This window comes from Oncorhynchus tshawytscha, linkage group LG20 (genome assembly GCF_018296145.1).
Source record: "Oncorhynchus tshawytscha isolate Ot180627B linkage group LG20, Otsh_v2.0, whole genome shotgun sequence".
Classification (NCBI taxonomy): domain Eukaryota; kingdom Metazoa; phylum Chordata; class Actinopteri; order Salmoniformes; family Salmonidae; genus Oncorhynchus; species Oncorhynchus tshawytscha.
Genome location: NC_056448.1, coordinates 51931034 through 51944824, shown reverse-complemented (window position 1 = coordinate 51944824; position 13791 = coordinate 51931034). Strand labels below are relative to the sequence as shown.

At 45.5% G+C, this 13791-nt stretch overlaps 1 protein-coding gene across 5 annotated transcripts in view; it reads right to left on the bottom strand.

The window, feature by feature from the left end:
* LOC112221621 (low-density lipoprotein receptor-related protein 2) overlaps positions 1 to 13791 on the bottom strand; it is a 97226-nt gene that overhangs the window by 48247 nt on the left and 35188 nt on the right. For 2 of the 5 annotated variants that reach the window (XM_042302799.1, XM_042302800.1), the window contains exons 17-28: positions 9030 to 9236; positions 8654 to 8920; positions 8284 to 8496; positions 8022 to 8198; positions 7649 to 7915; positions 7276 to 7491; positions 7019 to 7195; positions 6646 to 6912; positions 6273 to 6488; positions 5904 to 6133; positions 5546 to 5675; positions 5244 to 5437 (exon numbers count right to left, since the gene is read on the bottom strand). In XM_042302799.1, coding sequence (XP_042158733.1) covers positions 5244 to 5437; positions 5546 to 5675; positions 5904 to 6133; positions 6273 to 6488; positions 6646 to 6912; positions 7019 to 7195; positions 7276 to 7491; positions 7649 to 7915; positions 8022 to 8198; positions 8284 to 8496; positions 8654 to 8920; positions 9030 to 9236 — 2561 coding nt within the window. The remainder of the gene's footprint in view (positions 1 to 5243; positions 5438 to 5545; positions 5676 to 5903; positions 6134 to 6272; positions 6489 to 6645; positions 6913 to 7018; positions 7196 to 7275; positions 7492 to 7648; positions 7916 to 8021; positions 8199 to 8283; positions 8497 to 8653; positions 8921 to 9029; positions 9237 to 13791) is intronic. The other 3 variants (XM_042302802.1, XM_042302801.1, XM_042302803.1) reach the window with 3 other exon arrangements.

Sequence of the window (13791 nt, the reverse complement as noted above, 5' to 3'; positions counted from 1 at the left end):
GGCAGCCCAGAAATCCCTACCCGCATCCTCAGAGACCAACTGGCTGGAGTGTTTACAGACATATTAAATCTCTACTTAGCCCAGTCTGCTGTCCCCATTTAATTCAAGATGTCCACCATTGTTCCTGTACAAGAAAACAAAGGTAACTAAATGACTATCATCCCGTAGCACTCACCTCCACCATACCCTAGACACTTCAATTTGCATACCGTCCTAAAAGATGATGCAATCGCCATCACTGCAAATGGCCATATCCAATCTGGACAAGAGGAATACTTCCAGTACCAGTCAAAAGTTTGGACACCTACTCATTCAAGGGTATTTCTTTACTTTTTTCTACATTGTAGAATAGTGAATCCATCAAAACGGTTGTAACTCCCCAAGCATTTTACATTAAATTCTTCAAAGTAGTCACCCTTTACCTTGACAGCTTTGCACTCTTTGCATTCTCTCAACCAGCTTCATGAAGAATGATTATCCAACAGTCTTGGAGCTCCCACATATGCTGAGCACTTGTTTGCGGCTTTTCCTTCACTCTGAGGTCCATCTCATCCCAAACCATCTCAATTGGGTTGAGGTTGGGTGAGTGTGGAGGCCGGGTCATCTGATGCAGCACACCATCAATCTCCTTGGTAAAATAGCCCTTTCTAAATAATTGTCAGCTGCAAAGCACCCCCACATCACACCTCCATGCTTCAGGGTGGGGAAAAAACAAATCAAATTTTATTTGTCATACACACATGGTTAGCAGATGTAAATGAGAGTGTAGCGAAATTCTCTACACGTGGAGAAAATCTGTTCACCTACTGTCTGACACAGCGGTTGGAACCAAAAATCTCAAATTTGGACTCCCACCAAAGGACAAAATTCCACCACTAATGTCCATTTCTCGTGTTGCTTGGCACAATCAAATCTCATTCTTATTGGTGTCGTTTACTGGTTTCTTTGCAGCAATTTGTACATGAAGGCCTGATTCATGCAGTGTCCTCTGAACAGTTGATGATGAGCTAGGTCTGTTAAATTGAACAAGCATTTATTTGGGCTGCAATATCCGAGGCTGGTAACTAATGAACTTATCCTCTGCAGCATAGGTAACTCTGGGTCTTCCTTTCCTGTGGTGGTCCTCGTGAGTGCCAGTTTCATCATTGTGCTAAATACTTGACATTTCCCAGATTGACTGACCTTCATGTCTTAAAGTAATGGACTGTAGTTTCTCTTTGCTTATTTGAGCTGTTCTTGCCATAATATGGACTTGATCTTTTACCAAATAGGGCTATCTTCTGTATACCAACCCTACCTTGTCACAACACAATTGACTTAAGCTGGTATTTTATGCAAAAATGCTGTTCATTGATGACAGCTCAGCCTTCAACATCATAGGATATTGGTCCGTCAACAAGTCCAGGGTGGGGTTCAGCTTATCCTCTAAGCTCGGGGCCTTGAGTCTGAACCCCGCCCTGTGCAACTGGGTCCTGGACTTGCTGACAGACCACCCCCAGGTGGTGAAGGTAGGACAACGCTGATCCTCAACACAGGGGACCCCTCCTGTACTCTGCTCAGCCCTCTCCTGTACTCTGCTCAGCCATGACTGCATGGCCACTCACACCTTCAACGCAATCATCAAGTTTGCAGACAACAGTAGTAGGCCTGATTACCAACAAAGATGACAGCCTACAGGGAGGAGGTGAAGGTCCTGGTGAAGTGGTGCCAGGAAAATAACCTCAACGTCAAGGAGACGATGGTGGACTTCAGATATAGCACTCCCCCATCCACAGGCGGCAGTGGAGAAGGTGAAAGGCTTAAAGTTCCTCAGTGTACACATCACTGACAAACTGAAATGGTCCACAGTGTGGTGAAGGCGCAACAGCTCCTCTTCAACCTCAAGAGGCTGAAGAAATTTGGCTTGTCACCTAAAACAAACTTTTACAGCTGCGCAATCGAGAGCATCCTGTCAGGCTGTATCACCGCCTGGTACTGCAACTATACCACCCACAACAGCAGGGCTCTCCAGAGGGTGGTGCGGTCTGCCCAACGCATCACCGTGGGCTAACTACCTGCCCTCCAGGACACCTACAGCACCAGACATCACAGGAAGGCCAGAAAATAATATCAAGAATAACCACCCGAGCCACGGCCTGTTCACCCCGCAATCATCCAGAAGGTCAGTACAGGTTCAAAGCTGGGCCCAAGAGACTGAAAAACATCTCAAAGCCATTACGCTTAAATAGCCATCACTAGCCGGCCTCCAACCAGTACCCTGCCCTGAACTTAGTCATTGTCACCACCCACTTACTCAGCCCTACAGAGGCTTCTTGTACATAGACATGGAATCTCTGGTAATGGAACACTGATCACTTTAATGTTCACATACTGTTGTACTCATTTCATATGTATATACTGTATTTTAAAATCAATGCCATCCTGTTCAACTATTGTTGTATACACACACTATTCTACAGATACAAAATATTTTGTATATCCATTTACTGTCTCATACAGCCCCTTCTAACCAACCATATTTACACTCCGGACTCCAACGTTGCTCATTCTAGTATTCATATAAGTCTTAATTCCATTATTTTTCTTTCAGATCTGTGTATAGTTGTGAATTGTTATATATTACTGCAGTGCTGGAGCTAGGAACACAAGCATTTCTCTACACCCGCAACACCTGCTAAATATGTAAATGTGTATGTGACCAATACAATTTGGATGGAAACTGAGGATGATATTGCCACTCCTATTTGCCATATCTTCAATCTAAGCCTACAAGATAGTGTGCCCTCATTCCTAGAGGGAAGCAAAAGTAATTCCGCTACACCAAAATAGTAAAGCCTGCTTTACTGGCTCAGATAGCAAACCTTTGTATCTAGTCAATCAAAAGTTTACTATGCTATTTTACAGTAAAGAAATTGATATACTTTCAGCATGCTTGTAGGGAAAGGCATACAACATACATGCCACTTACAAAAATGACTGATTGGCTGAGAGAAATGTATGATAAAAGATCATGGCTGCTACTTTGTTAGACTTCTGTGCAGCTTGACATTATCGATCACAGTCCGCTGCTGGATAAACTTGTTTTATGCTTTACAACCCCTGCTATATTGTGGATAAAAAGTTAGCTGTCTATCAATAGATTCAGGGCATAATGTACAGACAGGGGTATGGTGGGGTGCGGGTACAGTGTAGGTAAACCCAGGCAATGAGTGATAAGAGCGGTTGCATCTCTGGACATGCTGATTATACTGGGTGAGGTCACCGCATGTGTGGGAGGTGGGACAAAGGAGGCATCTAAGGCATATGCAGTGGGACTAGGGGCTCTGCAGTAAACTAAAACAATGATAATTATCCTAAACAGTATACAAGGCATATTGACATTTTAGAGAGACAAAGCAAAGCATAAAGCAATGACAGGTGTTGATTGGGAGAGCTAACTAAGTCAACAACAGGTAAGACAACAGCTAATCAGCTAAGTCAACAACAACAGGTTCAATGGCGATCCGGGGTAAATAGAAGCATCTGCTCCGTCGTCCAGCAAAGGCCGGTTGAAGGCACAGCTGATGAAATTACATCTGCAGACCAGTCGTGGTGGTACGAAGCGACATGGCCAGATGGCGAAAGAGGTATTGTAGTTGTGGTAATTTTGTTTGCTAGCCGGGAGATGAGTCTGGCTCAGGGCTAACTTCAGGGCTGGGTCACTCAGTGGCAGCTAGCTGTGATGATCAATGGTCCAAGGTTTATGGCAGAAATCTGGCGTTGTAGTGGAGAAAAACAGTCCGAGGCTGGCAGGTATTATCCAGGCGAAAAAAACAGCTGGTGCCTGAGCAGAGGGTAAAGGCCGCTAGCAGTGGCTAACAATGACTAAATGGCTAGTAACTTAACTAATTAGCAGGCAACCTTCTGATGAAAGTTTTGGCTATAGGGTCTAAAGAAATTGCGGATTGTGTCACATTGAGTGAGGCGGTTACCGGAAGGTATATTTAATTTAAAAATGGGAAAATTAGATTGAAAAACAAATTGGAATATATACAAAAAATACAAAAAATACAAAAAGTAAACGAGAGGAAAACCAAACACGTCTGCACTGCGATGCCATCTTGCCTTCTGGATGTTAACGGGGTGAATAAGCAGCGGCTCAGGTGGTTGTTGTCCTTGATATTTTTGGCCTTCCAGTGACATCTTGTACTGTAGTTGTCCTGGAGGGCAGGTAGTTTGCCCCCAGTGATGCGCTGTGCAAACCGCACCACCCTCTGGAGATCCTTGTGGTTGTGGGCGATGCAGTTGCCATATCAGGCCCAACAGGATACTCTCAATTGTGCATCTGTGAAAGTGTTTTAGGTGGCATGCCACATTTCTTCAGCCTCTGCGTAAAGCCAGTGTGTATGCGAAGGACTCCACACCATACACATCAGCTACTACAGCGAGTGAAATCTCTGCAACCCTTAAAGAGCTGCAGTTAGTTTCAGAATGGGTGGCAAGAAATAAGTTAGTCCTAAATATTTCAAACTAAAAGCAAGTTAAGGTGACTAAACTGCTTTGAGTCAAACTATTGTAAACTGTCATTTTCAAACATATTGATACAAAAGTAGCTAAGATGGGGAGAAGTATGTCCATAAAAAAGCACTGCTCGGCCTTAACTATCAACAAGGCAGGTACTACAGGCCCTAGTTTTGTCTCACCTGGACAACTGCCCAGTCGTCCAGGCAAATTGACACCCTACCATTTGGACCCAGTAGCAGGTTTAGCTTCATACTTTACTTTCAGTGCCAAAGGAGTTACTTTGTACTAAACTTCCTGTTGTACTCAATTTGCTGTTTGGCTGTCAAATTACAAATCGGCACCAAGGTGTCTGTTTAAAATACTAGCAAACAGCTCAGACAGCCATACATAATCCACAAGGCATGCCACCAGAGGTCTCTTCACAGTCCCCAAGTCCAGAACAGACTATGGGAGGCGCACAGTACTACATAAAGCCATGACTACATGGAACTCTATTCCACATCAGTTAACTGATGCAGCAGTAGAATCAGATTTTAAACAGATAAAAATGAAACTTATGGAACAGCGGGGACTTTAAGGGTCACAAGCATACACATACTAACACGTACTCTACCCACACGTAACATGGATTTTGTTGTGTAGATGTGGTAGTAGAGTGGTGTCCTGAGAGTACACAATGTGTTGTTAAATGTAATATTACGCAGGACCGGGTTTTGAAAACCCTGGGTTGGGGTACTAACCGGTCCGTAAGGGGTGCTGACACAGTGCTGGTCACATTGGGGGGTCCCAGGGCTGGAGCAGTTATTGGTGGAACAACCGTGCCCCTCGTCAGATCCATCAGGACAGTTGATGATGTGGTCACACAGCAGGGAATGGTCCACACACTCTCCACTACCACACTGGTAAAGCTGGTTGGAGCACTTCAACTGGTCACCTACAGTAAAACAACAGACTGGTCCACACACTCTCCACTACCACAGCTGGTTGGAGCACTTCACCTGGCCAACTACAAATGTAACCATAACCCTTTGTGTAAGCTCACATCCAGCCTCGTCACTGTAGTCCTCACAGTCCTTCTGTCCATCACACCTCCAGGTTGCAGGGATACACTGAGTCTTAGAGACACAGCTCCACTGGAACTCCCCACACATCACTGGAGACACCTTACAATTCTGAAGTTTACCCAGAATTTAGAGATGGGTTAAGGTAAATTGATTGTGCGAGATGATTTAACCTAGCATGCTAGTTTGTATCGGATTCCAAAACTACCTTGGACTTCCTTAATACTGGTCATGGAGCCATAAAAGTGGTATCCATGAATTCATCTGGCTGTGAGCAAGTATATAAATGTTTTGCACAATCATTTTAAAGTGAAGGTTAATATTAGGCGGGTTCCTCACCATCTCGTCTGAACCGTCCTGGCAGTCCTGTTCCCCATCACACAGCCATTCCTCCACAAGACATTCATGGCTGTTTGGGCAGCGGCGCTCCGGGGGACAGTGGGGGGGTTTGGCACAACCCATCTCGTCAGAATGGTCTCCACAGTCAGCATGGCCATCACAACGGAGAGCCTCAGACACACACTGACCGTTACTGCAATGATACTGCTGCTGGCCACAAAGCTTTGCCACTGGGAGGAGAGCGAGATGGCAGAAGCAGAGGAGAGCAATGATTGCAAAAAACTAAGTAGAAACGGGTTCAGAACAAGGTGGAAATGGGTTCTAAACACCCATTACAATGGAAACGGTTTTTAGAGATCAGGCTCATACCACAGTCTTCCTCATCAGAGCCGTCCGAACAGTCACTCTCTCCATCACAGAGGAAGGTTTCTGGGATACAGCGGCTATTGTTGTCACAGCGATGACTGCAGCTCTTGGTGGGCTTGAAGCAGTCCATTTCATCAGAACGGTCCTGGCACTGTGCCTTTCCATCACACATCTGCTGCTGGTCGATACACTTCTTCCCATGAGCACACTGGAACTGACCTGAGGTAGGAACCAATGAGCACACTGGACCTGAGCTAACAACCAATGAGTACACTGGAACTGACCTAAGGACATTGATATGAATGGATGGATTTGTGTTGAAACTGGCCACTTGTGATTAAACACATTACACCAGATCAAGAGGTGAGCTTCTGACCTGCTTTGCAGAGGAGCTCACAGTCCTGCTCATCTGATCCATCCTTACAGTCCACCTCTCCATCACAAACATGGCTGTGCAGGACACACTCTCTACCATCCTTGCACAGTCTAGAACCCATACGGCACTTCAGGGGCGCAGTTTGGGATGTTGGCGCAGTGATTGTTGGACAGCCAATCTCATCTGAGCCATCATGGCAATGAGCGCGTCCATCACAAACCAGACTCCTCTTAATACATTTCCTCCTGTCCTTACACCGGAACTCACCTGGGAGACACACATAAGAGGGACCATGAAGAAAGGTTAAGAGGGTTAAAGGGGTTTTCTGGGTGGCAAAGCAGTATCAAATATCAGAACACATTAATATATCTACCTCCATTTGGACATTTAGTAATGCAGGACTCCTCATCAAAACCATCAGGGCAGTCTCTCAATGTGTCACACAGCTGAGTTTGGGAGATGCACAAAGTTGAGCCCCGACACCTCACTGATGGACTGGTACAGGTCTGAGCCAGAGTTGGCAGGATAGGAGGAAGGGCCTTGTTAGAATCTAGGGAGAGAGGTTACATTAGATTAATTTAAAGAGAATCTCCTCAACCTTCTGTTCCAACTGAGTCAGCAGTGTCTCACCACAGCCTTCCTCATCAGAGCCGTCCGCACAGTCTCTCTCTCCATCACAGAGGAAGGTTTCTGGGATACAGCGGCTATTGTTGTCACAGCGATGACTGCAGCTCTTGGTGGGCTTGAAGCAGTCCATTTCATCAGAACGGTCCTGGCACTGTGCCTTTCCATCACACATCTGCTGCTGGTCGATACATTTCTTCCCATGAGCACACTGGAACTGACCTGAGGTAGGAACCAATGAGCACACTGGACCTGAGCTAACAACCAATGAGTACACTGGAACTGACCTAAGGACATTGATATGAATGGATAGATTTGTGCTGAAACTTGCCACTCGTGATTAAACACATTACACCAGATCAAGAGGTGAGCTTCTGACCTGCTTTGCAGAGGAGCTCACAGTCCTGTTCATCTGATCCATCCTTACAGTCCACCTCTCCATCACAAACATGGCTGTGCAGGACACACTCTCTACCATCCTTGCACAGTCTAGAACCCATACGGCACTTCAGGGGCGCAGTTTGGGATGTTGGCGCAGTGACCGTTGGACAGTCAATCTCATCTGAGCCATCATGGCAATGAGCGCGTCCATCACAAACCAGACTCCTCTTAATACATTTCCTCCTGTCCTTACACCGGAACTCACCTGGGAGACACACATAAGAAGGACCATGAAGAAAGGTTAAGAGGGTTAAAGGGGTTTTCTGGGTGGCAAAGCAGTATCAAATATCAGAACGCATTAATATATCTACCTCGGTTTGGACATTTAGTAATGCAGGACTCCTCATCAAAACCGTCAGGGCAGTCTCTCAATGTGTCACACAGCTGAGTTTGGGAGATGCACAAAGTTGAGCCCCGACACCTCACTGATGGACTGGTACAGGTCTGAGCCAGAGTTGGCAGGACAGGAGGAAGGACCTTGATAGAATCTAGGCAGAGAGGTTACATTAGATTCATTTAAAGAGACTCCCCTCATCCTTCTTTTACCAACTGTCCGAGTCAGCAGTGTCTCACCACAGCCTTCCTCATCAGAGCCGTCCGCACAGTCTCTCTCTCCATCACAGAGGAAGGTTTCTGGGATACAGCGGCTATTGTTACAGCGATGACTGCAGCTCTTGGTGGCCTTGAAGCAGTCCATTTCATCAGAACGGTCCTGGCACTGTGCCTTTCCATCACACATCTGCTGCTGGTCGATACATTTCTTCCCATGAGCACACTGGAACTGACCTGAGGTAGGAACCAATGAGCACACTGGACCTGAGCTAACAACCAATGAGTACACTGGAACTGACCTAAGGACATTGATATGAATGGATGGATTTGTGCTGAAACTTGCCACTCGTGATTAAACACATTACACCAGATCAAGAGGTGAGCTTCTGACCTGCTTTGCAGAGGAGCTCACAGTCCTGTTCATCTGATCCATCCTTACAGTCCACCTCTCCATCACAAACATGGCTCTGCAAGACACACTCTCTCCCATCCTTGCACAGTCTAGAACCCATACGGCACTTCAGGGGCGCAGTTTGGGATGTTGGAGCAGCGATCGTTGGACAGCCAATCTCATCTGAGCCATCATGGCAATGAGCGCGTCCATCACAAACCAGACTCCTCTTAATACATTTCCTCCTGTCCTTACACCGAAACTCACCTGGGAGACACAAGAGGGACCACAAAGAAAGGTTAAGAGGGTTTAAGGGTTTTTTTGGGTGGCAAAGTAGTATCAAATATCAGAAAGTGTTAATATACACTGTATCTACCTCGGTTTGGACATTTACTAATGCAGGACTCCTCATCAAAACCATCAGGGCAGTCTCTCAATGTGTCACACAGCTGAGTTTGGGAGATGCACAAAGTTGTGCCCCGACACCTCACTGATGGACTGGTACAGACTGGCTGAGCAGGAATAATATCTGGAACGGTTGTAGTTGGAGCCAAATAAGCTGTAGTAAGTGGAACTGGAGATTCTGTAGGGAGAGAGTATTACCAAGATAACGGACAGGCCTTTTACACTCTACCCAGAACATGTCTAATGAAGCGTTAGTTTCCCCAAAACAATTCAGCACAAAGGGTTAGACTGTAGGTAACATGTGTCAACTGCTAATATACTAGCTAGTAAACATTTTCCAACTGTCAAATCAATTTGTATTTGTCAGATACACATGGTTAGCAGATGTTTTTGCGATTGTAGCGAAATGCTTGTGCTTCTAGTTCCGACCCTGCAGTAATATACAAGTAATCTAACAATTTCACAACAACTACCTTATACACACAAGTGTAAAGGAATGAATAAGAATGTTGGTTGAACAGAAAGTGGCTCGGGTAGTTGTTGTCCTTGATGATCTTTTTGGCCTTCCAGTGACATCGGGTGGTGTAGTTGTCCTGGAGGGCAGGTAGTTTGCCCCAGTGATGCGTTGTGCAGAGCTCACTACCCTCTGGAGAGCCTTACGGTTGTGGGCGGAGCAGTTGCCGTACCAGGCAACAGCCCGACAGGATGTTCTCGATTGTGCATCTGTAAAAGTTTGAGAGAGTGTTTGGTGACGAGACAAATTTCTTCAGCCGCCTGAGGTTAGGGCTGCTGCGCCTTCACCATGCTGTGGGTGGACCATTTCAGTTGTCTGTGATGTGTACGCCAAGGAACTTAACTTCCCACCTTCTCCACGACTGTCCCGTCGATGTGGATAGGGGGCTCCTCCGTCTGCGGTTTCCTGAAGTCCACGATTATCTCCTTTGTTTTGTTGACGTCGAGTGTGAGGTTATTTTCCTGACCACACTCCGAGGGCCTTCACCTCCTCCCTGTAGGCCGTCTCGTCATTGTTGGCAATCAAGACTACTGTAGTGTCATCTGCAAACTTGATGATTGAGTTGGAGGTGGGCATGGCCACGCAGTCATGGGTGAATAGTGTGGATGATCAGGGGGGTGGAGATGTTACCTACCCGCACCACCTGGGGGCGGCCCGTCAGGAATTCCAGGACCCAGTTTCACAGATGGCGGGGAGCTTAATGACGAGTTGGGGGTACTATGATGTTAAATGCTGAGCTGTAGTCGATGAACAGCATTCTTACATAGGTATTCCTGTTGTCCAGATGGGTTAGGGCAGTGTGATTGCGTTGTCTGTGGACCTACTGGGGCGGTAAGCAAATTGGAGTAGGTCTAGGGTCTCAGGTAGGGTGGAGGTGATATGGTCGCTTGGCTTGTTTGATTGCCTTGGGAATAGCTACACTGTAGTCGGTCATGTTTCCAGTCACCTTGCCCTGATTAAAAGCAGTGGTTCGTGCTTTCAGTTTTGCAAATGCTGCCATCAATCCAGTTTCTGGTTGGGGAATGTTTTAGACGCTGTGGGTACAACATCACCGATGCACTTGCTAATAAACTCGCTCACCGAATCAGCATTCATCCATGTTAATGTCCGACGCTATGCCGAACATATCCCAGTCCAAGTGATCGAAGCAATCTTCAAGTGTGGAATCCGATTAGTCGGATCAGCGTTGAACAGAACTGAGCACAGGCTTCCTGTTTAAGTTTGTCTATAGGCTGGGAGCAACAAAATGGAGTCGGTCAGATTTTCCAAAAGGAGGGCAGGGGAGGGCTTTGTATGCGTCGCAGAAGTTAGAATAAAAATGATCCAGGGTTTTGCCAGCCCACGCAGTCAATATGTCAATGTACACTTAAAAATATAAACGCAACAAAGATTTTACTGAGCTCCCTCAACCCCCCCCCCCACAACAACCTCACTGCTCAGCTATGAAGAGCCATTGACATTTACTTGTTGCACCCTCTACAACCAATGATTATTTTTTTCACCCTGCTGGTCATTATCAACTTTTGAACAATCTGGCCTTAAATGGCCATATACCCTCCACACAGCACAGCCAGAATAGGACTGGCCACCCCTCAGTGCCTGGTTCCTATAGGTTTCTTCCTAGGTTCCTGCCATTCTTGGTAGCTCAATGCCACCTTGCTTCTACGTCTGCATTGCTTGCCGTTCGGGTTTTAGGCTCGTTTTCTATATAGCACTTTGCTGGTGTACAGTCTTTATAAATCGATTTGATAAGGAAATCAGTCAATTGAAATACAATCATCAGGCCTTAATCTATGGATTTCACAACTGGGAATACAGATTTGCATCAGCTGGTCACAGGTACCTTAAAAAGGTAGAGACGTGGATCAGAAAACCAGTCAGTATCCGGTGTGACCGCCATTTGCCATTTTCATGTAGAGTTGATCAGGCTGTTGATGGCAGCCTGTGGAATATTGTCCCACTCCTCTTCAATGGCTGTGAGAAGTTACTGGATATTGGCAGGAACTGGAAAATACTGTCGTACACAGTCTTCCAAACATGCTCAACGGGTGACATGTCTGGTGAGTATGCAGGCCATACTTCAGCTTCCAGGAATTGTGTACCGATCCTTGACATGGCGCCATGCATTATCATGCTGAAACATGAGGTGATGGCGGCAGATGAATGGGCCTCAGGATCTCATGGCATCTCCGTGCATTCAAATTGCCATCGATAAAAGGCAATTGTGTTCATAGCTTATGTTTGCCCATACCATAAACCCACCATGGGGCATTCTTCACAACGTTGACATGAAACCTCTCGCCCACACGATGCCTTTTGCTATCCAACATCTGCTTGGTACAGATGAAACCAGGATTTAATCCACGAAGCACACTTCGCCAGAGTGCCAGTGGCCATTGAAGGTGAGCATTTGCCCACTGAAGTCCGTTACAATTTCGAACTACAGTCAGGTCAAGACCATGGTGAGGATGACAAGCATGCAGAAGCGCTTCCGAGACAGTTTGAGCAGACTTTCTTCAGTTTTGTAAACCCACAGTTTTATCAGCTGTCTGAGAGGCTGGTCTCAGATGATCCTGCGCGTGAAACTGGATGTTGAGGTCCTGGGCTGGAATGGTTAAATGTGGTCTAGAAATATGTGATTGAAACAAAATGTGAGTTCGTATCATTTACTATCATCCCAAATTATAATGATTTATCCATTTCTAAAAAATGTATATTACGCTACTTTCCAATATGTGGATAGTATGTTATTACATTACACAAGGCAACATTTTAACCACATTACACACAAATTACACTTCAGTTTGACCTCAGTTTGGTGATGTTATAGTATAAAAGTTTAGTCAACATGACGACAAGACCAATTGCTTAAAACAGCAATAGATTTGATTTTGTCATAGGAGTGTGTGGGGGTGGGGAGGAGGTCACAGAACTTAGAATGCAGTTTGAATTTTCCTCAAATGGTGCAGATAATTCTGGGCAGTCCCCAAGCCACTGGCTACACATCAATACCACGATTTGAAAGTCAAAAATAGCCTCCACTCACGCCGCCAAACTTAGCCTAGTAAAACTGACTGTCCTACCGATCCTAGACTTCGGCGATGTCATCTACAAAATAGCTTCCAATACTCTACTCAGCAAATTGGATGTAGTCTATCACAGTGCCATCCGTTTTGTTACCAAAGCGTGTTATACCACCCACCACTGCGACCTGTATGCTCTAGTCGGCTGGCCCCGGTAACATATTCGTCGCCAGACCCACTGGCTCCAGGTCATCTATCAGTCTATGCTAGGTAAAGCTCTGCCTTCACAGCTCACGATAACACCCACCCATAGCACGCGTTCCAGCAGATATATCTTACTGGTCATCCTTAAAGCCAACAGCTTCTTTGCCCGCATTCCTTGCAGTTCTCTGCTGCCAGTGACTGGAACTAATTGCAAAAATCTCTGAAGCTGAGTCTTACGTTTCCCTCACTAACTTTAAACATCAGCTATCTGAGCAGCTAACCGGTCGCTGCAGCTGTACAGAGTCCATCTGTAAATAGCCCACCCGATCTACCTACCTCATCCCATATTGTTTTTATTTACTTTGCTGCACTTTTGCACACCAGTATCACTACTCACACATCTGCTTATACATCACTCCAGTGTTAACCTGCTAAATTGTAATAATTTTATTTATTTATCACTCACTGCAGATATTCTATGGCAGGTCGTGATTCATTGACCTTAGTGGTTTATTCCTTTTTCCTTGATGCAGACCACCAAAATCAAAATCTGCCATTCCAAAATGTAAATGGAAGCCTTCTATAAATTCTCATCTAACCAACCATGTATAGGTTAATCCAAGTTTCCATGTGGCTTTAAAATTTCAAAATAAATATTTTTCGAAATAGTTCCTCTTCCTGTTTTTGTGATCCCCTATCAAAACATCACAAAATAGTGGACATTTCCAAAGGTTATCCTCTAATAAGTGACATATATAAATCCTCTCTAGGGTAGGGGGCAGCATTCGGATGAAAAGCATGCCCAAATTAAGAAGCCTGCTACTCGGGCCCAGAAGATATGATATGCATGTAACTGGTAGATTTGGATAGAAAACTCTAGTTTCCAAAACTGTTAAAATATTGTCTCTGTGTATAACAGAACTGATTTGGCAGGCGAAAACCTGAGAAAAATCCATTCAGGAAGTATTTTGTGTTTTGGTTTTGTAGTTTTC